General features: G+C 44.1%; 1 protein-coding gene across 2 annotated transcripts in view; it reads right to left on the bottom strand.

Annotated features, from left to right (window-relative positions):
* The window catches only part of CCDC110 (coiled-coil domain containing 110), a 36456-nt gene that overhangs the window by 1064 nt on the left and 11264 nt on the right, over positions 1 to 24128 (bottom strand). Inside the window, exons 2-6 of one of the 2 annotated variants that reach the window (XM_075610155.1) lie at positions 10244 to 10293; positions 9729 to 9794; positions 6780 to 6890; positions 3028 to 3115; positions 1055 to 2932 (exon numbers count right to left, since the gene is read on the bottom strand). In XM_075610155.1, coding sequence (XP_075466270.1) covers positions 1055 to 2932; positions 3028 to 3115; positions 6780 to 6890; positions 9729 to 9794; positions 10244 to 10293 — 2193 coding nt within the window. The remainder of the gene's footprint in view (positions 1 to 1054; positions 2933 to 3027; positions 3116 to 6779; positions 6891 to 9728; positions 9795 to 10243; positions 10294 to 24128) is intronic. The other variant, XM_075610159.1, reaches the window with a different exon arrangement.

The following is a 24128-nucleotide window of genomic DNA, read 5'->3' as shown; positions in this document are numbered from 1 at the left end:
GTTTTAATTTATTCTTTCAGAATTTGTGAAAAATAAGAGAGGGATGGTAAAGCTGCTGTGGAATATGTTGACGCTAAATATATAAAAGATAATACTAATAATAATAATATGGCATATGGAACACAGGAGAAACAGCTTAATTGAAAGCAAAGTATCAAAAAGAATGAAACATTTTTAGATGGTAGGTCACAGTTGGGAAAAAATGTAGAGTCTTTGTCATCAAGTTTGGAGGTGTACATACAAGTGTGGAGCAGCCGAGTATTAGGGGGGGTTATGTGTAAACATTGCTATACTAAATGATGGAATTTATATATATTTTTTAATCAAAAACGTTCCATCATTGCTAAAGAGATTATCGGTCCTTATACCGGAAAAGGTTGGTTAACACTGAATTAAAACAATGCTACTCTGCCTGTGGCATAGAAACATCATGCTGCTCATCCAGAGACCCAGCAGGACTATTTTATACAAGATCTGTCTGATTCCGTCTGTCCCGCCAAACAGTAAAAATATTACAACTCGGGATGAACTGGCCTGTTGATTCAAACTAGATCTGAAGCAACCATATAGAGCCTGCATGTGAGAAAAGCTGGGACACCCCTTGTAACTGGAATGGTAGAGGCATTTAGCTCTCTTGCTTGGGATACGTTTGGTGATCCTAAAGGTGAATAAATCTACCTTAGTTGAGGACATGCTTGTTACAGATTTCTCCTTACAATTCCCCCCACTACAGAATACAGTAAACATGTTAAATTCTTCCTAACAATATTATTTAAATGTGCATCTCTGAGATATGGATCAATCTATAGCAGCTTTTCAGATGACAATGGTTGAGCGTCACTAAATTAGAGTATAGTCTGAAGAAAGCATGGTTAATGAACTCTTACTACGTGTGGTAGGCCTTTTATTAAATGGCAGATGCACACGGCATTCATAAAATTAAAAAGATGGGCACAGCAGAATACAATAATATCTCACTATTGATTTTGGATATATGACCAGCTTATATTAAACTGTTTTTTTAGTGTTTGAATAATGTTTAGTAAGTACGTACCTTCTGGACCAAAAATGTCTGCCTTACGTTGGTGGTCATTTACTTCCTTATAAAGCTCACAGTAGGTGTGACATCGGCCTTCAAGAAGATAGCTGGAGTTATACTTCTTGTACAATGGATTTATGGTAAATTGCTCCCTATAGCCAACATTATTTCTGCCCAGATGCTGTAGTTTAAACTGCAATGTATCTCTTTGGTTTTCCAGTGTTTGTAGGTAGCTGTTAAACACAAATCTTTCTTTATTCAGCCTCCTAGCATTGAATTCTAATCTCAAATTATTTTTAATATGTTCCTGTAATTCCGCTTGTAAAATCTTATTATCCTCTTTAAGGCTGAGCAACAATTTTGCCAGCAACTGACATTCCCGTCCATTTTTACAGAAACCTGTCCAGAGAACGATATTTTTTGCTTTCAAACCTTTAATTTCACCAAGAAGCTTCTCTTCGCTGCTACAGGATTTACACTGCTCACTTTGTGAGATTTTCATGGCATCCAAACACATTTTCACAGCTGAGTCAAGATTCAGTTTATCGTTTTTTATCTTCACGAGCAGTTGAAAAATGTCTTTTTGTTCAGAATGCTTTTTTGTTTGCCTTTGCTTTAGCTGCTGGATTTGGTTCTGTTCTATTTGCCTTTTGAGTAGCTTAGTTTCCTCCGAAACGGCTCTTAATTTTGACTCCAGTTGCTGTCTCTCTTTAGTTTCTAATAACGAACCTTTTTGTGTAGCTTTTAAAAGCTTTGCTAGCTCATCTTTGTCACGGGCAATAGCAGCCATTTCCTTCTGCATTTGCTGCTTTTCCATTTTTAATTCAGATACTTCTCTCATTATGTATTGCTTCTCAATACTCAGTTGACTTTTCTCATCCTGAATACTTTTCCTTTGGTTAAGAAGATCTTCACATGTATTAATTAACTTCCTTATTTCTCTAATACATTCCTCCCCGTTTTGTTCAGCTTTGATTAATCGCGCTTGAATTATATTTTTATCTTCAATAAGTTTGTTAATTTGCCCTTTGTAACGTAGATTTTCTTCTCTTAAGCATTGTGTATTAATACTTAGCTGCTTTAACGTCCTCTTCAGACTCATGTTTTCATTTTGGGACAGCTGTACCTGGGTTTGCATTTGGTCTGATTTGCATAAGGAGTTTTCCAAGTGTTGTGCTTTCTCCTCTTCTAACCTTTGGCACGTCACTTGCTCCGTATCCTTCTTTTCCCTTTGATGTTTTCTGATTTGTTCAAGAAGTCCTGTTTCCTCCTTTGTCTGTTTGGGAACACCATTCAGGTGATGTTTACCTTCATTACGATTTATGTCCGATGTAATATCTTCACACGTACTTAGATCTTCTGAACTGTTTTTGTATTTATGTGGGGCACTCAGTGAACATTTATACGTACTTTCCGGTTGAAGTTTACGATTAAGGCATCGGTTGGTTTTCTGCAGGGATAACATGGCTGTTTGAAGTCCATCGGACATTTGACCTTTTTCCCTTTTCCTCCTGCATTTAATGTCCAAATCTGGTGTAGGCACTATCACTTGATTAACATCTGTATTAATACATGATACACTGACTGTACTCGCAGAAGTATGTGAAGGGGCTTCTAGTTTTCTTACAAGTCCCATATCCATTTTTTGAGACTTCAGTTGTTTTCCTTCCATCACATCAGTAGCAATGTCTTGCATTTTTAATACATCCCCAAACTCCTCATCACATTCAAAAGAAAGCAGTGTATTTTTTTGTTCTAAATCAGACCAAAGCATATTTTCATGGCTGGCAAACTTAAAGCAGTCCTTATAATCTACATCAGTCCTATTAACCAAGTCCAGATATTGCTCTTCAGCTATTTCAATTGAATGCTTTGTTTCACCATTTATCATGCCTGTCAATAAAGAGGATACCATAAGTCTCAGCCTCGAGACTGATATTTATTTTGACATTCCTGTGAGTAGAGGGAATTTTTAAACAGCTTCTCACCAAATTTCGTTGAGTCGTTCTGATTCTCTCTGAAAGAGAGGGGCGGTGCTATACTCCGTGTTGTTTGAAACAGGCTAGCATAATGATTCTGTAATTATATAAAGGGTATAGTGTTTTAAGTAGAAAGTAGTGTGAATATCACAGTAAACAATGATTAGAAAAAGGCTGTCCATGCATACATTTGCATGTGTTTCAACACATGTCTACATTTTAGGTGGTTCCAATTTGCCGATCCTTAAGGGTTCAATTTAGTTTTCTGTATTTGCAGCTAAAGAAGTTAGGGATTGGGGTTTAACAGCCAGATGCAGAGCTTAGATTAAGCAATCAAAGCTGGTGAGCCACTTTAACCAATAACGCAGTACTGCTTTGCACCCTGTAGCAACCTTACTGAAGTTCTGAGATAAATGGCCAAAATGACTTATTCTATGGGTCACAGCATGTAGAAATCTCACAACACTTTGGACCCACTAACAAGCGGAGATGTTTAGTTCAGCCAAGTTTTCCTGGAAGTTTACAGACTGCCAGAACTAGGTGTGCATATCTCTAGTAAGTACCCAGTTTATTGTTATCACCAGGGCTCGAAAAACCCACTCGTCCACTCTACCGGGACGTGGAAAATTGGGGGTGACGTGTGGAGCTGAAAGTCAGCAGCTGTCGCAGATCTTATTCTGAAGCAGGGCTGCCAGACACCCCTTCTGCTTGCTGAAAGTTGTGGCCCATAATGCCTGGCATAGCACAATGGAAGGCTGTCAGGAATAGCCCCAACATATTTTCCTAGTTCTCCCTCTCCCCTTCTGTTCCTTGTCTGTCCACCGGGTGTGATGCTGTTTTGTGTCTGTTCTGGGGTCCCTCTCTGTCTGTCTCCTCTTGGTGCTCCTATCCTCTGTCATTATAGTTTCCCCTTTCTCCCTTGCCTTTATTTTGTGTCCTGACTCCTTATGCCCATGCTTCTGCTTCTTTTCCGTGTGGTGTCCTGATACTTATTAAAGGTTCTTGTCTATGTACTGGCCTGTCTCCTGTCTGTCTCCTGCTTGTGAGTCCCTGGTCCCAGTCCCTGCTCCCCTGCCCAGTTCATGCTCCTGCCTTCCTGTTGTCGACCCCTGCCTGGACCCAGACGATACTGCTTGCTGCCTGCCACTGACTTCAGCCCTTGACCCCAATAATCCTTGCCTTCCCTGCTTTTCCGGCCATCGAGGTCCTACCTGCTCCTGGAGTCCCCGTGACAAAATGGCATTGTGGGTTGCAATTTCGGTAAGCAGAGCAGTGATTGACAGTTCTGCTTCCAAAGAGATTCTGCAGCAGCCATTGTCTTTACTGTGCTGTCCTACACTGGTTCTAATCTTATTGTATTAAACAGTGCATGCAAGGGACTCTGCTGCTTATCCCCTTTACTGCTAGCAATATTATACCTTGTAAGCCTCACTGATCCCCGACCCTGATCCCTCGCTGCAAGGGATCAAACATTACACACGCTTATACTCACTCCTTTCTAAAAGTCTACAAACAATCCAAATAATTAATTTATTTTTATATTAACAATTTAAAAAAAGAAGGTTATAGTATTTTTAGTGACACCCAAACAAATGAGACATGGATTGGAAAAATATATGAAACATTTATGCAGGGTTCTACATTAGTTACTTTGCATAGTGGAGATTCAGGCATTATAGTTGACTCTTGCACTCCCAAGCTTGCTTCTAAGTACACAGTCGCATGCCCAGAATACAATGCATGATCACAATATATTCTGGGCATGCACTTTGGCATTGCTCTGCTCTCTTTCGAGACACACTCACAACACAGTGGAGAGTGGGGGGTAGTGGGGATTAATGTTAAAAAAAAAAAAGACTTTGCAAGACATTAGCCATAAATACATCACAAGACCTACTGTTTGTATAAAACAGGGTTTCTAATATAATAAGCATTTATCATCACATAGCAAATTAAGATTGGTGAAAGTTTCCATGCATTAAGTAATGGAAGAAATAGTCACCTAAGAATTCTGAGAATCAGCTGTAAAAAGGCAAATGGGACAGAAAAATATAAGGCCCGTTATTCAGCTGCTTTTTATCTACTTTCTCCATGTTTGGCCTCGATTAGACAAAGAGCTGCAGGGTGGCAGCGCTATTCTGTGACATCACCCTGGAGCTGCCGCCGAGCGCCATCTTGATTATACCAGAAAGACAGAGCAGGAGGTTTGGAGGCGGGGCGGAGGCAGACCGTGAGCAGTTCACCCTCATTGGCTGAACTGTTCACGTGATGCGACTGTCGCCGGCCAATAACAAAATTCTGTCTCCTCTGCAGTCACCCGGCCTGCTGCTCGAGGCGGCGCGCACACTGTGACAGGTTTGTTAACTGTAATTGGATTTATGTCTTTTGTTTTTGAGCCGCCCGCGTTTTTCTGTATAATCACAAGACTGGGAGGAGAATACAGGCATATGCAACATAATTTTCAGCAAATCAATAGATAATGAGAACCTCGCTATGACCCGCAACATTTTTGATACATAGTTGGTTGTTTTCGTCCCAGTCATGCCAGGACACTCCTAATTGAAGTTACGTAGCATTGACAACTTAGGTCAAGGCCATAGTGCAGGAGCAAGATAGAGAAATGGCAAAAGCGCTCAAATGCCAGGCCAATGATGATATAATGCCAGAACCACCATCCAAAGGAAATCCGTAATCACAAATATAGAGTAGTGATAATGCAACAACAATAATGGGTACAGTCCTCCTGAAGACAGGTAGAGGGTAGTACAAGCCCACCCACGATCAATCTCATTGGTAGGTTCCCCTTAGTTAGCAAAAGTACTCGCGTTCCTTGGTGTGGCTGGCTGGCTGTGCAGCTTCCAATGCTGGTATGCAGGAGTAAAAAATTGGGAGGAGAGCACAAACCGAATGGAGCAGGAAAGGACCCAGAATCAAAATATATAAAAAGGCTACTTTATTGTGTCATGAGACCCATCCAACGCGTTTCGAACGTCACAGAGTTCTTTATCAAGGTCTCATGACACAATAAAGTACCCTTTTTATATATTTTGATTCTGGGTCCTTTCCTGCTCCATTCGGTTTGTGCGCTCCTCCCAATTTTTTACTCCTGCATAGTGCAGGAGCGCATGGCGTCGTGCGTGCCTACTGCAGAGGCAATCCGTGGCCTGTGGGATGGGGAGACTCGATGGGGAGGCGTGACCGTGACGTCATGTGAGCGGTTCACCCACGTTGGCCAAACCGCACACGTGACCCGGCCGTCGCGCGACAAAAATCAAATTATTTTCTCTGCCCGCAGTCGCGAGCTCTATGACCTTCCTCATTGGGGTTCGCCCTCTCGTTCGCGCGCGTGGACTATGAACGTGGCCTTAAGACTTGCTACCCTCACTGCAGAAAATGACAAAAAAAAACAAAACTATTTTATATTTCAGTGGTCTGGATGACAAGGAAAAAGTATGAGGCATTTGTAAAATTAAAACAAAAATGAATACAGTAAATGGACAAGCACCTAAAATCCAACTGACATAATAACATACATTTATTTTATTAACATACATGATTCTTGGAAGCTTTGTTTTGCCATCCTAATAATTTAATGATAGTATTTAGTAACTTGAATGACTTACTAGGTGAAAAATCATGTTCAACTCTATGCACTGTATATTTAAGGCTACTTAGAAATAAGCAGAGGTCAAATGAGTGAGAAAGGGCATCGCATGAACAGGTTTGATAAATAAAAAAAAAGTACAACAATCCTGACATACCGTAGGTTCACATCTAGGTGTACTGGTCATCTGCATCTTTGATGGGCTGTTCTTGGCACTATTCAGCTCCACAATACTTTGGTTAAAAATATCATTGATTTCTGATTGTACCTGAAAAAGAATGTACATTCATAATGCCTTTGCAATAAAATACATTTTGTACAGTAGGTAACTATTAAAAATTTGGAACTGTTGCGGCATAAGGCTGCATCCATACTTAGCGCGACCGCAGTGCGAACAAAAGGTCGAGCCTCTATTAGGCAAGCAATAGAGCGCGCGACCGATTGCCGAGCAGACAAAATCTTTTGATGGTCGAGTCACGTGCGCAGTTCAGCCAATGAGGATGAACCGCTCACGTGACGTCATGGGCACGCCTCCCCCTATGCCACAAATCGCCTCTGCGGCAGGCGCGTGATAGGCCGAGGCTATGCTACGCGTGCGTGATAAGTCGGAAATACATATTTTCATGTTGCTCTGGAACGTCAAAATGTCTAGGTTTAGCCCTTTCAAATCTGGCTAAATGTTTTAAATGTAGTTAAAAACAGGTGTAGTCTGCAAGGTGGGGGAGTGAGCTCCGGAGCTGATCCACGCTAGTCTCAGCTGTGGAGTTTAATTACCTTCTGGAAAATCAAAATGGTTGCTGGGTCAGCCAAACTCCCATTGGCCAATAGAAAACTGCAATGTAATTTGGGCATAATGTTGAAGTCTTTTCTCTTGGATGACCTCGGCAGCCATATTGATTTTTATATTTATTCTATCAGCAAATGAACAGGTACTGTACATTTTTGGAAACTAGTGTGTCACCGGAGCGAAAAATAGCACGGTTCAGATCCAGAGGTTTCATAAGGTGACATATGTAGAACTCTAATGTTGGTCCGCTAAAAGGTATCACAACCTACATAAAATTCATATTATTAGGGCTGGAAAAAGCCACTTGCCCCTCGTACAGTAATGCCTTGGACATAGTAAAAAATACCGTGCTGAGCCAGCACACTTACCTCCTGCATCTGGTATGTGTGTGGCTTTAGCAGGCTCGTGCGGAGGCGTGCTGAATTGCAGCCGACATATTAATTTAAGTTTTAGCGCTAACATGAGCGGAGGGCCGGTCACGTGACCGCAAACAGCCAATGGGAACGAGGGACTAGCCCCGCCTCCGCCCCAGTCCCCAAAGCGCGCTCGCTGCCTCGCCTGACAGGACGCAAAAAAGCACGAGCTTGAGCAGGCGAGGCTGAGCAGGAGCACGGCTCAGCGCGGCCCGAGGCACCATGCCCGTGGCCTTAGAGTGGAAATTCGGGCCAGATGAAAGATGTAGCCTCCTTTTCGTTCTACCATGTGCTTAAAGGCACTGAACTGCAGAGTGTGTCAAGGCAGCATGCCTGTCACTCACCGCCAGGCTCTCAACACTTGCAGCCCACAATGCCTTGCATCTGCCGCAGTGGTCTGGCGCCTTTAGCGCAACGCATTGGGGTGCACAAGCAGAGGAGGAACTCAGTAATTTAGCGCCCGGGGCAAGTGCCACACAATTCGCCCCTCCCCCAAAAATAAAATAATATGGAGTAAGGGGTGACAGTGGGGGGGGGGATCATTTCCCCCTCAGTGGCCTTATGAGTCCTCGTCCCCTCTGTCAAAATCACCTGCCCGCTCTCACACTCGACCCTACTCCCCCCCCCACATTCTCATTCTCTCCCCCACCACTCTCTAACACTTCCTCCCCACCCCCCAACAGTCTCTCAACACCTCCTCCCCACCAACAGTCAACACCCCCCAACAAATTCTCAACACCCCCACCCTGTCTCTCGAAACACCCCAACAGTTTAACCGCCCCCCCCGCCCCCGTCTCTCAACACGCATGAAGTCCTTACCTGTGGTGCAGGAGGGGGTGAGGTCTGTCCTGGCAGCAGGAATGATTTCCAGGTTGGACCATTGCATCATGCTCTGCTCGTCGCCTATCAAGCCATCATCCACCGTCCTCCGGCAACCGCTCGCCTGTGCCCCCTAACCCTCTGCTGCCCCGGTTGCCCCCCTAGTTACGCCTCTGGGCACAAGTGTTGAGGCTCCAGTGGTGAGTGACAGAAACCTGCAGCTTCCACACACCATGCTGCCTCATTGACCGAGGTAAGGACAAGGGACTTAATTATTTGGGGGTGGAGGGGTCTGTGAATATGATGGGGGATCTGTGTAGTCAGAGGAAGTGGGAGGTCTGTGTGTATTTGAGGAGTGGGGGATCTGTGTGGTCAGAAGAAGGGGTTGGGATTTTTGTGGGTATAAAAGGGTGGGCTCTGGGTATAAAAGGGTGCCCCCCCCAGCAATGTGCATACAAAACTGAACAATCCTAGTACAAACTCACTAGGAGGTAACATTTCCACCTGCCAAGTTATGAGTGGGGAACCCAGCCAAGAGCTTCTTGCTCTTATATAGGGGAAACCTCTCACCTTTCCCAGTAACCACATACTAACACAGGGAATCAAACCCATTTCAAAGACAAGCGTGTCAAATGGCCATGAAAGGTATTGAACACATGCCCCCCTCCTGAACGTGTGCAGCCAGAGCACCATGAATGAAGCCAAGAGACAGCCGTCGTGGAAAGAATCAGCGGCCAAAACGGGACCCTCCTCTGCCACGGGAAAGAGAGGCGGCCGCTGCTTTTAACAGTACACACACACACACACAAGCCCAATTTTACAAAGGGGACAGAGAGGCTGTGGCCTGGGACACTCTCCTTTATTTGGTCGAGCCCAGCTGCCTTCTGTCACAATGCAATGGGGTGGACGGGTGACTTTTTAGCTTGAATGATGAATGTTAGTGATATTTTCCCAGCCCTACGTATTATCACTACGTATAGCATCTGTATTTCCTAGCTACATTCAAGATCCTTAACCTACGACAACATTTTGTAGAAAAGCTATTTTAGCAAAACACTGTAGTTTAGTAAAACCATCTCTTACTTACAATGCTGACGTTTTTCAAAGTCTGTTGCTGAAGAGCTTGAAATGAGTTCAGCTGCTGCTGAAGTACCTACACATCATAGTGATGAGGGTTATTTGTCTCATTACCATTATTCATCAATAATGAACCCAACAGTTTAAGGAGAAACCAACATTGGCATTTATTACCATCTATAAAAATATGAGCAAGTACAGTTTTGAGAAGAAATAAAGATGAAGAGTGATTGCACCCAAACACCAGCCTCGATTGGTGAGAAGTCATTTAGAGCAAGAAACATTTGAAAATTGGTGCTCCGAAGGGTTTGTTCAGAGGACACACACACACAAATATATGTATTATTTATTTTAAAAAACTGTCCCTTTTGACATTTGGATATCCACTCATGGCTCTCTTGAGTTCCTTCACTCATCACTTCGTGACAATAAATCATTTATGAAGTGGTCACTCGTATGTATAGTTTGTGATTGTGTTTTCCGTGGGGTATTGTTCTGTTTTTGTAAACCTGACAAAATATTTACCTCTAAGGCGGACGGTGAGCTCCCAGGAAGCTCAAATTCACAAACACCACCTGAAAATAAAAAAAAGATACAACAATGAATGTTATGATGGTGTTTTCCTTAGCACTGTCTTGTCAATATTGCTGAAGGTCATATCATTCTCCTTGGAGAAAAGGGTAAAATATTCACTGAACAGTGCAAGACTGGGTCAACCTAATTTTTGACACACAAATACGATTGGGCTGACTCTTGGCACATTTTGTGTACAGTAAGTTAGAAGAAAAAAAGAGCTTAATTTGACTCAAAAAAAATAAAATAAATTAGGGTTCAATATCATGGGAAAAAAAAGGATTTTATTTTTTTTGCACCACCGATAGAGAAAAGCATCAATCTAGACTTGGCTTAAAACCCGAACAATTGTAGTATGTTAGACTAGCTAAATTCAGCTTTACGTGTTTGTTTTGACCAACCATACCGTATGGCTGTAAATATTGGATTTCAGCATTGTTCTGCAGTGACCACCATTTTCAAAAAGGAAATAAAAGCCAAACCATTGATTTGTGCTCTAGGGTAAAATAATGTAAGTGAAAATCTTTTTTTTTAAACTGTGTTAGGACAAAATGATGGGTCTTCCTCAAGGCTGAGAAGAGTTTGCAAATATAGCAGTGTTGGTCTCTAACCCATATGGACAGATATTCACCCGGCGCTACCATCAAAGTGTGTAAAAGATACATATTCAAAACACACTTAATAGTGCATTTTTAATACAGATAGAGTGAAATACAAATTAAAAATACACCAAGATAAAACCTTCAGAACAGACACTGGTATTTGCAGCTCAACCCTCGCTGGACCTTCCTTTGTGGTCCTCTGTAATAGTTATTGTAGAAGATTCAAGGAGCGCAGAAAACTGGTGGTTGCATAAAAAAAACTGGAAAAAAAAACACACAAATAGTGCAATTCTATATCGACGCAGGAACGGTCAATAAAACTTGAAGCAAAATATGCACTCACCTTAGATAGGGATTTGTCAGGCATTAAATCCCACAGGTAGTCTATTAGTGTAGGTAATTCAATAGTCTTTGCTTGAATGTAGAGAACCCACAACAATGCTGCATGAACTCACAAGCCCCAAAAAGAAGAAACAGACAAGATGGTGCAGATGGTAACAATATATTAAGAATACACAAAATGAGCAATGGCAACTTACATAGTAGCCCCATGCAAGGGCATTGTACGATAGACAGTTGAGTGGTGTCCGGTAGTGGAGGCTGGTACACCGCTGGAAATGGCACTTCTACAAGGGAGTTGATGCACTTTCACCTCCTTGCAATGTTGTATGAAGCTCGCACTTCCGTGTTTCTATCCTCACGTGACCAGCACCTACACGCGATGACGTCGATACTCGGGCAGCTCATATCACAACTGTCTAGAATTAGGACTCTACGCGTTTCGCAGGTTTGCTTCGTCAGGGGTCCTTTATTCCATGAGACTAGTCTTCAAATGCCATCAGCTAATCAATCATGGTCGCGTATGGCAAACGGCATATTTAAAGTTGTTTCAAGTTTCTTGCGGGCCTGCATCGTCTGCCATTAAAGTTACTTAAAAATGCTTCACATCATAATAATACATAACAATCTTAATTTTAATCAATAAAAGACAAAATAATTAAATCATCATCATAATAAATAGATATATGTAATTTATTTATACATGTACACCAAAATAGGTAGCAGCTGAATCCTAAGAAGACATAAATATACAATTAGTTATGGATATACACATAATAAAATGTTTTTTTCAGAATGGGAGAATATTCAACTATAAAATAGACCTAACCATTTGTGATAATAGTATAAAATTAAAAACAGATCAATAATAATATTAAATAAAAAATAAAAAAAGGATTAAAAATGTATCAATAAAAAAAATCAATACAAAAGATCAATTATAAAAGTAAGTTAAAAAAAGGGGATAAAAATAAATGGAGACTGGTCAAAGAAAAGCAGTAATATCAATATCTATATTCAGACCATCAGGTATAAGAATTTTTAATTAAAAATCCAATAGCTTTCTCTTTAGATCAGTCTTTCAGCTCTATCCTCCTCCCCCCGTCCAGTGCTTATCGATACATTCAATAGCTCTATATTTCAATCCAATTGGGTTCACATTATGTGCCTTCAAAAAAAGTTTAGGCACACTACGCATGAGCATCTTCTTTTCAATGTTACCGACGTGTTCTAATATACGCACTCTTAGGGGTCGAATGGTCTTGCCCACGTATTGGAGGCCACAGGGGCATTCTAATATGTACACAACATAACTTGTCCTACAATTAGGACATTGTTTCATTTTGAAGGATTCTCTAGTGCTATTTGACTTAAAATCTAATTTATCATTTGAACCAAAAGAGCAGGCCTTGCACAATATGCAGGTATAAAGTTCATGGGAAACTGGGGCTCATGTTGGTCTTCCTGTCATTGGCCAGATAAACGTTTGTATTTTTGGAGTTGCCTCTTCCTTGTTATTTGTTGTGGTGGTGCGTCGCTGGGTTTTTCTTTTTGTATTTGCACGATATGCATTTGAAAAAACCCACTGGTTTGGTCAGCCACCCTTCTTTTGGTTCACTACCTTTAAAAACAATTGGTGCCAGTTTATCTTTAAAATGTGTCACTTTCTAAAAAATGACTCTAGGTCTGTCCTCAATGATATTCCCAAGGATCGGGTCCTCTTTCAGTATGTGCCAGTAATATTAATAACGTTTTTTATATCTATCGCCAGTGCTCGGCAAACCCGGTCGCCTACTCGCCAGGTGCGAACAGAAATTGGCCCGTGGCCAGTGACTTTGCCCCTGCTCTGAAAAAAAAATCCCCTGCTCTGCAAAGAATTTTTTTTTTTTTTTAAATCCCCCTAGCTGATTGGCCAATAGGGCATGACGCGGAATGGAGCCCTTCCTTCTCTGCAGGGGTAAGTAATGGGAGTGCTGCTCGCGCGGTCCCCCATCTCCTGCGCCCGGTCCCCGTGGCTGACTGGTGGTAGCGGGGGTGTTCCCCCTTTCTCTCCCCGATCCCCCCTTTCTCTCCCCGATCCCCCCTGCTGCCCGCGTGGGGTGGGGTAGGAGATGGAAGCGGGGGTGTTCCCCTCTTCTCTCCCCGGTCCCCGCTTCCCCCGCGGGGCGGAGGTGTTCCCCCTTACTCCCCGCTTCCGCCCAATCCCCGCACGGGGCGGGAGATGGTAGCGGGGGTGTTCCCCTTTACCCCCCGGTCCCCGCTTCCCCCCGATCCCCGGGCGGGGCAGGAGATGGAAGTGGGGGTATTGCCCCTTCTCTCCCCGGTCCCCGCGGGGCGGAGGTGTTCCCCCTTACTCCTCGCTTCCCCCTGGTCCCCGCTTCCCCCCGATCCCCGCACGGGGCGGGAGATGGTAGCGGGGGTGTTCCCCCTTACCCCCCGGTCCCCACTTCCTCCCAGATGCCCGCACGTGGCGGGAAATGGAAGCAGGGGTGTTCCCCCCCCTTCTCTCCCCGGTCCCCACACGAGGCAGAGGTGTTCCCCCTGGTCCCCGCGGCTGCCCGCGCAGGGCGGGAGATGGTAGCGGGGGTGTTTCCCCCTTGCCCTCTGCTTTCCTCTGGTCCCGTGGCTGCCCGCGAGGGCGGGAGATGGTCGCAGGGAGGGTGGGGCAAGCGGGGCGGTGCTCGGTCGCGCGGCATTTCCTCTCTTCTTACACCTGTCCCGTGTGTGTGCATGGGTATGTATGTGTGTAGGATACCAAAAGTGTCACCCCACCACGTCACCTCGTCAGTCACCCCGTCAACCCACCCAATCACCCTGTCTCCTGCCCTCTCTCCCGCCCACCCTCTCTGTCCCCCGCCCTCCCTCTCTCTTGCCCTCTCTCTGTCTCTGACCCTCTCTCTCTCTCTATGACCCTCTCTCTCTCTGACCCGCTCTCTGTCCCCCGCCCTCCCTCTCTCTCTCTCGCCCTCTCTATCTCTCTCTGACCCTCTATCTCTGTGTCTCTGACCCTCTATCTCTGTCTCAGACCCTCTATCTCTGTGTCTCTGATCCTCTATCTCTGTGTCTCTGACCCTCTCTATCTCTCTCTGACCCTCTGTGTCTCTCACCCACACTCTGTCTGTCTCACACTCTGGATCTCTTACTTACCCTATATATCTTAACTGCCCTATACTACACCGAAATAACCTATACTGCTTTCTTCCAAATTTGACTCAAGTTTCACAAGGGAGACATCGGAATCCCCCCTAACCCAGAAGACAGGTAGGGAACACATCCCCTCCAAAAGTATAACATTGCGGGAATGAGGGTACCTGAACATTGAGGGACTGCGGATCAGGTAAGATCCCAGGCGGGATTGCTGCTTTAGATATTGTGAAGCGGGGACGTTCAGGAAACTAGTCATTCACATCTGGCTTTTATTTCTAGATCCGACATATACACACACACACACACACGTGTAACAAGGACTAATTGTAGAACAGCTAAACCCCGTTATAACGCGGGTCTCGGGGTCCACCCCGAGACCACCGCGTTACTAACGGGGTCGCGGGGAAAAAAAATGGCCGCCGCGCTTTAGCGCATATTCATCGAGCGGGCCAGGAGATGGGAGCGGGCATGTCCCTCCGCTCCCCGCTTCCCCCTGTCACCGCGGGACAGGCCGCGGGGCAGGAGATGGGAGCGGGGATGTCCCTCCTGTCCCCGCTTCCCCCTGTCACCGCGGGACAGGAGATGGGAGCGGGGATGTCCCTCCTGTCCCCGCTTCCCCCTGTCACCGAGGGACAGGCCGCGGGGCAGGAGATGGGAGCGGGGATGTCCCTCCTGTCCCCGCTTCCCCCTGTCACCGAGGGACAGGCCGCGGGGCAGGAGATGGGAGCGGGGATGTCCCTCAGGTCGCCGCTTACCTCAGATCCCGCTGCCTGCATGGAGGTGGTAGCGGGGGGTTTCTTCTCCCCACCGCTGTCCCCGGTGCTCCCGCTGCCTGCGCGGGAGGAGGGGGGGGGGGGGGGGGAGCGGGTGGTGGTGCTGGTCGCGGCCTTTCCTCTGCTCCGACCCCACCCCCCGTCTGTGTAGAGTGAGAGAGTGTGTGTGTATGTATTTATGGGAGAGAAAGTGTGTGTGTGTATATGGGTGTGTGTATGTGTGTGTGAGTGTCTGTAAGTGTGTGTGAGTGTGTGTGTGTCTGTAAGTGTGTGTGAGTGTCTAAGTGTGTGTAAGTGTGTGTAAGTGTGTGTGAGTGTGTGTGAGTGTGTGTGAGTGTCTGTGTCTGTAAGTGTGTGTGAGTGTGCGTGAGTGTGTGTGAGTGTGCGTAAGTGTGTGTGAGTGTCTGTAAGTGTGTGAGTGTGTGTGCAGTGTGTCAGTGTGTGCAGTGTGAGCAATGAGCAGTGTGTGTGCAGTGTGTGTGCAGTGTGAGCAATGAGCAGTGTGTGAGCAATGAGCAGTGTGTGAGCAATGAGCAGTGTGTGAGCAATGAGCAGTGTGTGAGCAATGAGCAGTGTGTGTGCAGTGTGTCAGTGTGTGCAGTGTGAGCAATGAGCAGTGTGCAGTGTGTGTGCAGTGTGCAGTGTGTGTTCAGTGTGTCAGTGTGTGCAGTGTGAGCAATGAGCAGTGCGTGTGCAGTGTGTCAGTGTGAGCAATGTGCAGTGTGTGTGCAGTGTGCAGTGTGTCAGTGTGTGCAGTGTGAGCAATGAGCAGTGTGTGTGCAGTGTGCAGTGTGTGAGCAATGAGCAGTGTGTGTGCAGTGTGCAGTGTGTGTGCAGTGTCAGTGTGTGCAGTGTGAGCAATGAGCAGTGTGTGTGCAGTGTGCAGTGTGTGTGCAGTGTGCAGTGTGTGTGCAGTGTGTCAGTGTGAGCAATGAGCGTGCAGTGTGTGTGCAGTGTGGCAGTGTGAGCAATGAGCAGTGTGTGTGCAGTGAGTGTGTGCAGTGTGTGCAGTGTGTGCAGTGTGCAAAAAAAAAATTAAATTTTTTTTTTTTTTTTTAAAAACGGGAGCCACGGGAAAACCGCGTTATAACCGAATCGCGGTATAACGAGGCGCGTTATAACGGGGTTTAGCTGTATAATGTAATACAATAAATAAATTTGTCAAAAACGAATGTTGTTCTTACTAGGAATGTATTACATTTATTTTATTTATATATTTTATGTTAAAGCGGGGTTGGGGGCGGGACTAGGTGGCAAGCAGATTTTTTGGTTCAGCGAGATTTTTGGGTGATTTGTCAAGCACCGTCTATCGCCTTTCAATTGTACTGTGTTATAAAGGCTGTCTGAAATGATTTCAAATGAATGAATGAAATGATTTAATTTTAAATGTTGTCTTTTATTGATTAAAATTAAGATTGTTATGCATGATGATGATGTGAAGCATTTTTAAGTAACTTTAATGGCACACGATGCGGACCCGCAAGAAACTTGAAACAACTTTGAATATGCCGTTTGCCATACGCGACCATGATTGGTTAGCTGATGGCATTTAAAGACTCATGTAGTGTCATGAAATCAAGGGCCCCTGACGAAGCAAACCTGCAAAACGCGTAGAGTCCTGATTCCAGACAGGTGTGATAGGAGCTGCCCGAGGATCGACGTCATCGCGCGTGGGCATCGGCCACGTGAGGATCGGAATGCGGAAGTGCGAGCTTCATACAACATCAAAAGGAGATGAAAGCGCATCAACTCCCTTGTAGAAGTGCCATTTCCAGCGGTGTACCAGCCTCCACTACCGGATACCACACAACTGTATCGTACAATGCCCTTGCATGGGGCTACTATGTAAGTTGCCATTGCTCATTTTGTGTATTCTTAATATATTGTTACCATCTGCACCATTCTTGTCTATTTCTTCTTTTTTGGGCTTGTGAGTTCATACAGCATTGTTGTGGGCTCTCAACATTCAAGCAAAGTCTATATTGAAATACCTACACTAAGACTACCAGTTGGATTTAATGCCTGACTATTCCCTATCTAATGTGTGTGCATATTTCGTCTGAATTTTTATTGACAGTTCCTGCTTCCATATAGAATTGCACTATTTGTGTGTTTTTCTTTTCGTTTTTTTATGTAACCACTGTTTTTCTGCGCGCCCTGAATCTTCTACAATAACTAACCCATATTTTCCCCTATGGTATATCATGAAATCACCAATAGTAATTTACTTTATTGCATCGGCATACTGACCCCTGTACACTGGTGCAGATGTAATTATGGGCTAACAAAGCCTTTCATTGGCATCTGCATACAGTATATAGGAGGTTTATATATTTTCACTCAGAAAAGGAAATAACTGAACTGAGTTTTAGGAACAGTCCAAGTTCCAGCATTTGTGGCAAATCAAATTGGCAGATTATCAAGAAGGTTATTGATGGGGTAGCCCTGCCAATTGGAAATAGGGCTGGAGGCCTTTTTTGTGACTTGGTCCACACACACAGCACCACGCTGCTGGCTTCCCGGGAAGCTTTGGATTCACGCCCTGGCACTGCTAACTCCAATCTGATAAAACGTACGAGTTCGGAAGACGAATGAAATGAAACGACATGCAGGCAGTGTTTCAAAACCTTTGTCTTAGTTTATTAAGCATAGGGTAAAAGGATTTATACAGAAATAAGAAAACATTTGGTTAGAGGCGTAACTTATGTTAAAAGGCGTGATTAAGGGGCAGGACATGTTTGTGGGGTGATCAAATGGGTGTAAATCTCCCAGGACAGACACTATCTGGAATACATAACATTCTCACCTCCATCATTTACAACTTTGGTTCTCATGGAACTTATGTGGGATCATTTTAGCTTCCCAGGGGGCTAACCTCCTATTACAGATAAGACAGTAAAAACTAGCTTCAAGAGTGAATATATGTTAGCAAAAACTGACTACACGAAGAAATATATTCCAGCCATCATAACCAGACAAAATGGAAGGCATACGCTTCTGGCCTTCTCTCATTGTCCCCAACAGTTATTATGAAAAAAAGCAACATTTTGGAAGACTGTATTTTGGGGCTCTAATGGCTGAATTGCTATCTAATATCTATATTAAAAAAAAAAAAAAACATTACAGAGTTTTAAACTCCACTGGACGTCCATGCACTAATATCCTGTGGGAGTGAGCAAGGTACAGTGTGTTCTATAGTTACTGTAGCTGCTTTAGTCTAGCACAAATGACTGCTAAAAAGACTGCTTTTAAGATGTGCATTGAAAAAGTAATACTAGGAAGTTGTGATATTTACAACCTCTTCATATGCCACCTACGTCGCTACTTATCTCCGAATGACAAATTAGAACACAAAACATTGTGGAGTCTTTTCATTTCTTAATATTATAATAAGCGTGTCAATTCCACATAGTATTGGCTTAAGCGTAAATTGAACTTTTGTACGATATGACAAAAGCATGTCATACATCAATGAACTTTTACTGCACGATCATTTGGTGGCTACAGGACAATAGATGTGGCATTTACAAATGAGTGCAAATAATGTATTAGGTATAAAAAGACACATACTGCAGGTAAACATTAAAAAAAGCACCACAACACGGACTAAACATATATAGCTTTTTCTTTGTTACCAACCTGTTATTTTGTTTGAACCAAATGAACGTTTTGTCATGTTACAGTGCTTTCATATCGGTGGAATAAACACTTTCACCAACTACATACATTTTGTGTTCTGCCAAGGCTTTTGATGTGCACTGGACGATGGAATACTACTAGCTGTCTTGTTGTTAAGGAAAGCCAGATCTAACGTGGGAGAACGCTAGCATAAGGCGGTGTAGGTGTGCACGTTTATGATTATTTGGATAATTGCCAGAAAATGGAACAGATTTTTGCTACAGCTCTTTGACATGTTTAAAACAACACTTACCACATCTTCTGTAGCCCACGCAGAGGTGCTCATGCACCACCTACAAACATGCTGTGCAATATGGTTACACGATTAATAAAATGCTACTGCATAATGTCAAAATAACAGATGGGTTTTAAAGGTATGGTTTCACTTGGCAATATACTGTTAGAAACTGTAAGGCCATCTTGACCATATTTAACCAGGTGTCCACATTCATTACTTTGAACAATTACCTGTAGGACAATCCAATTGAAACTTTTTTTTTTATAACAGCATGACAATATTATAAGTCCCTCCTCAGTATGTTACTTACATTCTGTCCATATGTTACAGTGACACCTTCCACATTACATCAAATTTTATGTTACTATTTTTAATATATAGATTGTATTTTTACCATTATGTTCATACATTCCTGGACTCATACATGAATAATACTAATATTTGGCAAAAAAAAAACAAAAAAGGTTTCCTCTTCCAGTTTTATGTTACATATGATTCTATGGTTAACAATATATTTTAACATTTTCTCTCTCCTGGTCTCATGGTACTGTACATGTATTATATTAACAATAATAACAAAAATAGTATGTTTATATCTCATCCCTAATGGCCTCGTGTACCTAAATTATGTAGCAAACAAAACAGATAATAATGCAGAGATTAGGAATACAGTAGTAATGAAAAGAATAATAACGCATATGGTATGGGTGGTAATAATGATATTATTAAGATGATTGCATCTGCAATATATTAGTAATATCTAAGAACTCATTGTGAGCCTGTATGATCACTCATCATAATATCAGGAGGAAGATCAGGTTTTTCATTTAAAATAATTATGTACACCTGTATACTATCATAGTTGTGATGACACCTCATTTATAGTTCACATTAATAATAATAATAATATTACATGGATATGATCGCACCCAGGATTATTCTTTAAAAATAGTAATACCAATAATATACATATATTATGTGTATCACATTGATGATGACACTTGGATTGTACTTGATATGAATAATAAATATTAGTTATCCTCTGTGATACAACGATGAAACCTTGGTTATCATTTATAATAATAAATAGTTAGATCACACAGACACCTACTGTAGGTTATAATACAATTGATTATGTATATGACACTATTAGTATTATTGTTAAATTATAATCATCAGATAGATAACAGATAGTGATGGTAACTAGATTATAATTTAATCATAATAGTAATAATCAGGTATACAATGTAATAGATCGAGAACATAGAATAACCTTCACTCAATACAATGTAATAATATTAATGGGCTATATCACATAGATAACGTAAAAGGCGGAAGGGATCTTCATGGTTGCCGGCAGTTTAAGCCGGTAGGTGACAGGATTGACCCTCTCAGTAATGACAAAAGGGCCAATGAATCTGGCTGCCAATTTGGGTGAAGAGACTAAGGCGAATATTTTTCGTAGAAAGCCATACCTTTTGTCCAGGAGTGTAAGATGGAGTCTCCCGACGGTGACAATCGGCTTGTTTCTTTTGCATATTGACGGCGTCTCAGGTTCCCCTGAATTTTCTCCCAAGAATCTTGGAGGCACTGGATTCTGTCCTCGGCGGCGGGAACTCCAGATCTGGATACGATGGAAGGAAGAGCCGAGGGATGGAGTCCATAATTCGTGAAAAAAGGAGATTGTTGAGTGGATTCATTTCTAAGATTGCTATGTGAAAACTCTGCCCAAGGAAAAAGATCCGACCAATTGTCCTAGGCATTCGAGATAAAAACAGCGAATGAACTGTTCTAATGACTAATTGGTCTGTTCTATTTGTCCATTAGTTTGCAGATGGTACCCAGATGAAAAATGAAGTGAAATGCCCAGACTTTGGCAGAAAGCCCTCCAGAATCTGGAGATGAATTGTGAGCCTAGGTCGAAGACTATGACTTGCGGAGTACCGTGGAGTCTGAAAATCGCCTTGACGAAGATCTCAGAGAAGATAGATAGGGGAGAGGATCCCCCAAAAGTGTGACGAGTGCTACAGAGTAAACAGCCCCAAATTGTGAATAGTATCATTTATTGCCAAAACATCCGGACATATTTGGAGTGAGAATTTAAAGTGAAAGTGTGGAGCCTTTAAATCTACACTGTGTGCCCCTATCATGGGAATTGACCTAGCAATCGGTACTGAATAAATGAAACAGGGATGACCAGTGGAGGTCTCTCAACCGGCACTGGACCCCTTAAATAACCTGCATATATGGCCAATTCGCCTGGGGCAACTCCATACAGAAATAGAAAGTAACTCACTGTTTGACACTGTTTATTTTCTCGTGGCTCCGTCCGGGTAGGCGTGCTCCGCTGTACATGTAGTCTGGAAAAGGAACCTCTCTGTGAAGGGAGGAAGTAAGCAGGCACGGCTGGACAAAAATAGAAGGCTGGACTGTGCTGGTACAAAAAATATATTTATTTGATCAACAAAAAACGTGATGAACCCCCTGCTAAACTCTAACAGGGGAGTATCGCGGATAGACGGCAATTGGTTCTGCCCAGGAACCTACAACATATGGTCCTGAGATCTTTGCACAATTGACATGGGCATCTCGGCGTAGAGAAGACTTTTGAGTTGATACGAGACCGGTTCTTCTGGCCACGGATGCGAGTGTCAGTAGAACGACACTGCCACCAGTGCTCACGGTGCATCCAGCGCAAGACCGTCCCTACCAGAGCTGCACCAATGGCTCACCTAAAGAGCTTGGGTCCCATGGGCCTGGTGTGCATGGATTTCCTGTGCATTGAACCAGGCGCCCGAGGCATCGGCAATGTGTTGGTCATCACGGACCATTACACATGTTAGACTCAAGCCTTCCCCACGAAAGACCAGAAGGCCATCATGGTGACGAATATCCTGTGGGAGCGGAACTTTGTGCACTATGGCCTACCCAACCGCCTACATTCAGACCAAGGCCGGGACTTTGAGAGTAAACTCATCATGAAATTACTCAAGCTCAACATTACTAAGTCCCGAATGAACCTATACCATCCGGAGGGAGACGCTTTGCCGGAGAGGTTTAACAGGACGCTACTCAATATGCTCGGTACCCTGAAAGGCACTCAAAAAAGTGAGTGGAGAAAGAATGTGGAAGCATTGGTACATGCTTACAACTGTACGGCTATGAGTCCACCGGGTTCTCTCCCTACTTTATGTTTGGACGAGAAGCCAGGCTACCTGTGGATGTACGTCTGAGGGTATCGACCGATGGGGTACTGAATACGAAGCACTTCTGATTTGTGCAACGGCTCTAGGAAAGCCTGCAACAGGCTTATCAGCTAGCCGAAAAGTCCTCTTACCAGCTGAACGCTAACAATAAAAGACGATATGACCATAGGGTCAGACATCGGGAGATTAGTCCTGGAGACGCCATGCTTCTCTGTAACCTTGGGATCCCTGGGAAACATTAATTGGCCAACCGTTGGGGAGACGGAGTGTTCGACGTTGAGTCATACATGCCCGGCCTCCCAGTCTACCGCATAAAAGATGCGGATGGCCGGGTAAGGGTCTGGCACCGGAATCATCTCCTACCTATCCAACAAGTGGGGGATGACGAGCCAGAAATGCAGGCTACACCTCTGGACGGTGAGTCGGAAAGATCAGAAAACAACGAGGAAGCCAAAAAATGAGAGTACCGAGGATTCTGTGGAAACCGAAGAAACAGTCAACGAAACCGTAGCGGATCCTATGGAGGGACCCTCTCAAAGGGCACATCCGAAGGAGCTACGAGTAAAGGGCCCAGACAGCAAACGCCTACTCCGTGGCTCCAATGAGCCAACCTCGACCCCAGAAGTCCCTGGTTTGTATCCCAAAGAGACATTACAGAGACACTAGTACACCCAAAGGGAGAGGCTGAGCCTCAGGACTATGCACATTACTCCCCAAAGGGAGTTCAAGATGGGCTTCGCAGAAGCCAGCGTGCAAGGTACCCTCCAATACAACTGGGGAACCCCATTATGAGGCTCAGCAGTGGTCTCGCAGCAAAATCAAATGTGATTGTAATTTTCACAGAAATGTACAATCTCATGTAAAGTCATGGCAAAGTGTTAAGATTCACATTGTATTGTATGTCTTTATTTGTATAGCGCCATTAATGTACATAGCGCTTCACAGTAGTAATACACGTGGTAATCATATAAATAACAAATAATATAAATAACAGGTCATGGGAATAAGTGCTTCAGACATAAACGTAACATTTAGGAAGAGGAGTCCCTGCTTCGAGGAGCTTACAATCTAATTGGTATATGCACGTATGCATTTTTTATTATATAAAACTCATGTTTGTGGCTATTGTTATGTCGTTCCCAAGCGGGGCCGTTAGTATTTTCACCAGGGGCCTAGGTCCCCCCAGGTCCCCTTACCTCCAGGGTGGCCGCGTGTGATAGTGGAGGAAGGGACAGGTGCCGGCGAGGAGGGGAAAGTTGCGGTCAGGAAGGCGACGATTAGCCAGAGGCTCCCGACGGCCCCGTAGCAGGGCGCCGCCATGTTAGGGATGCACGCGCAGAGGTTCACGCATGCGCAAAGAGATCGCGGCGGCCATTACACATGCAGACCTGCGCAGCAGAGGGAGACAGCGGTGGCCATAACTCTCAGAGCTCTGCATGGGGAACTAAAAGTCCCAGCAGCCCCAGGGGCTGCTACATCACATGCCGACCATCAGCTAATAGGGCTGCAGGATTCCCTGCTCAGTAAGAAGATACATTTGGCACGTCTGAAACACGCTAGCAGTTGAAGCTGGGACAAGGAAGGAGTAGGGTGTGCATGTGCAGGGAGTCAGTGGCTCCAGCACTAGGCCAGAGACCCCATAGGCCCCGACTCACACAGATTCTGGCTGGGCTATGGACTTCCCCCTTAGACAGGGACTTTGCCCGCTTAGCACCCCAGTTCAGGGATAGTCAGGATGTGGCTGCGGACTGGCGCTTTAGTGGTCTGGGACCAGAATACCATACTGAGAGACTATCACGGTGGGACACCGCTACCCGAACACCACCCAACGCAGAGGCGGACCGTCGCTGACGG

This window comes from Ascaphus truei, chromosome 1, assembly GCF_040206685.1.
Source record: "Ascaphus truei isolate aAscTru1 chromosome 1, aAscTru1.hap1, whole genome shotgun sequence".
Taxonomy (NCBI): domain Eukaryota; kingdom Metazoa; phylum Chordata; class Amphibia; order Anura; family Ascaphidae; genus Ascaphus; species Ascaphus truei.
This window is presented reverse-complemented; position numbering and strand designations above follow the sequence as displayed.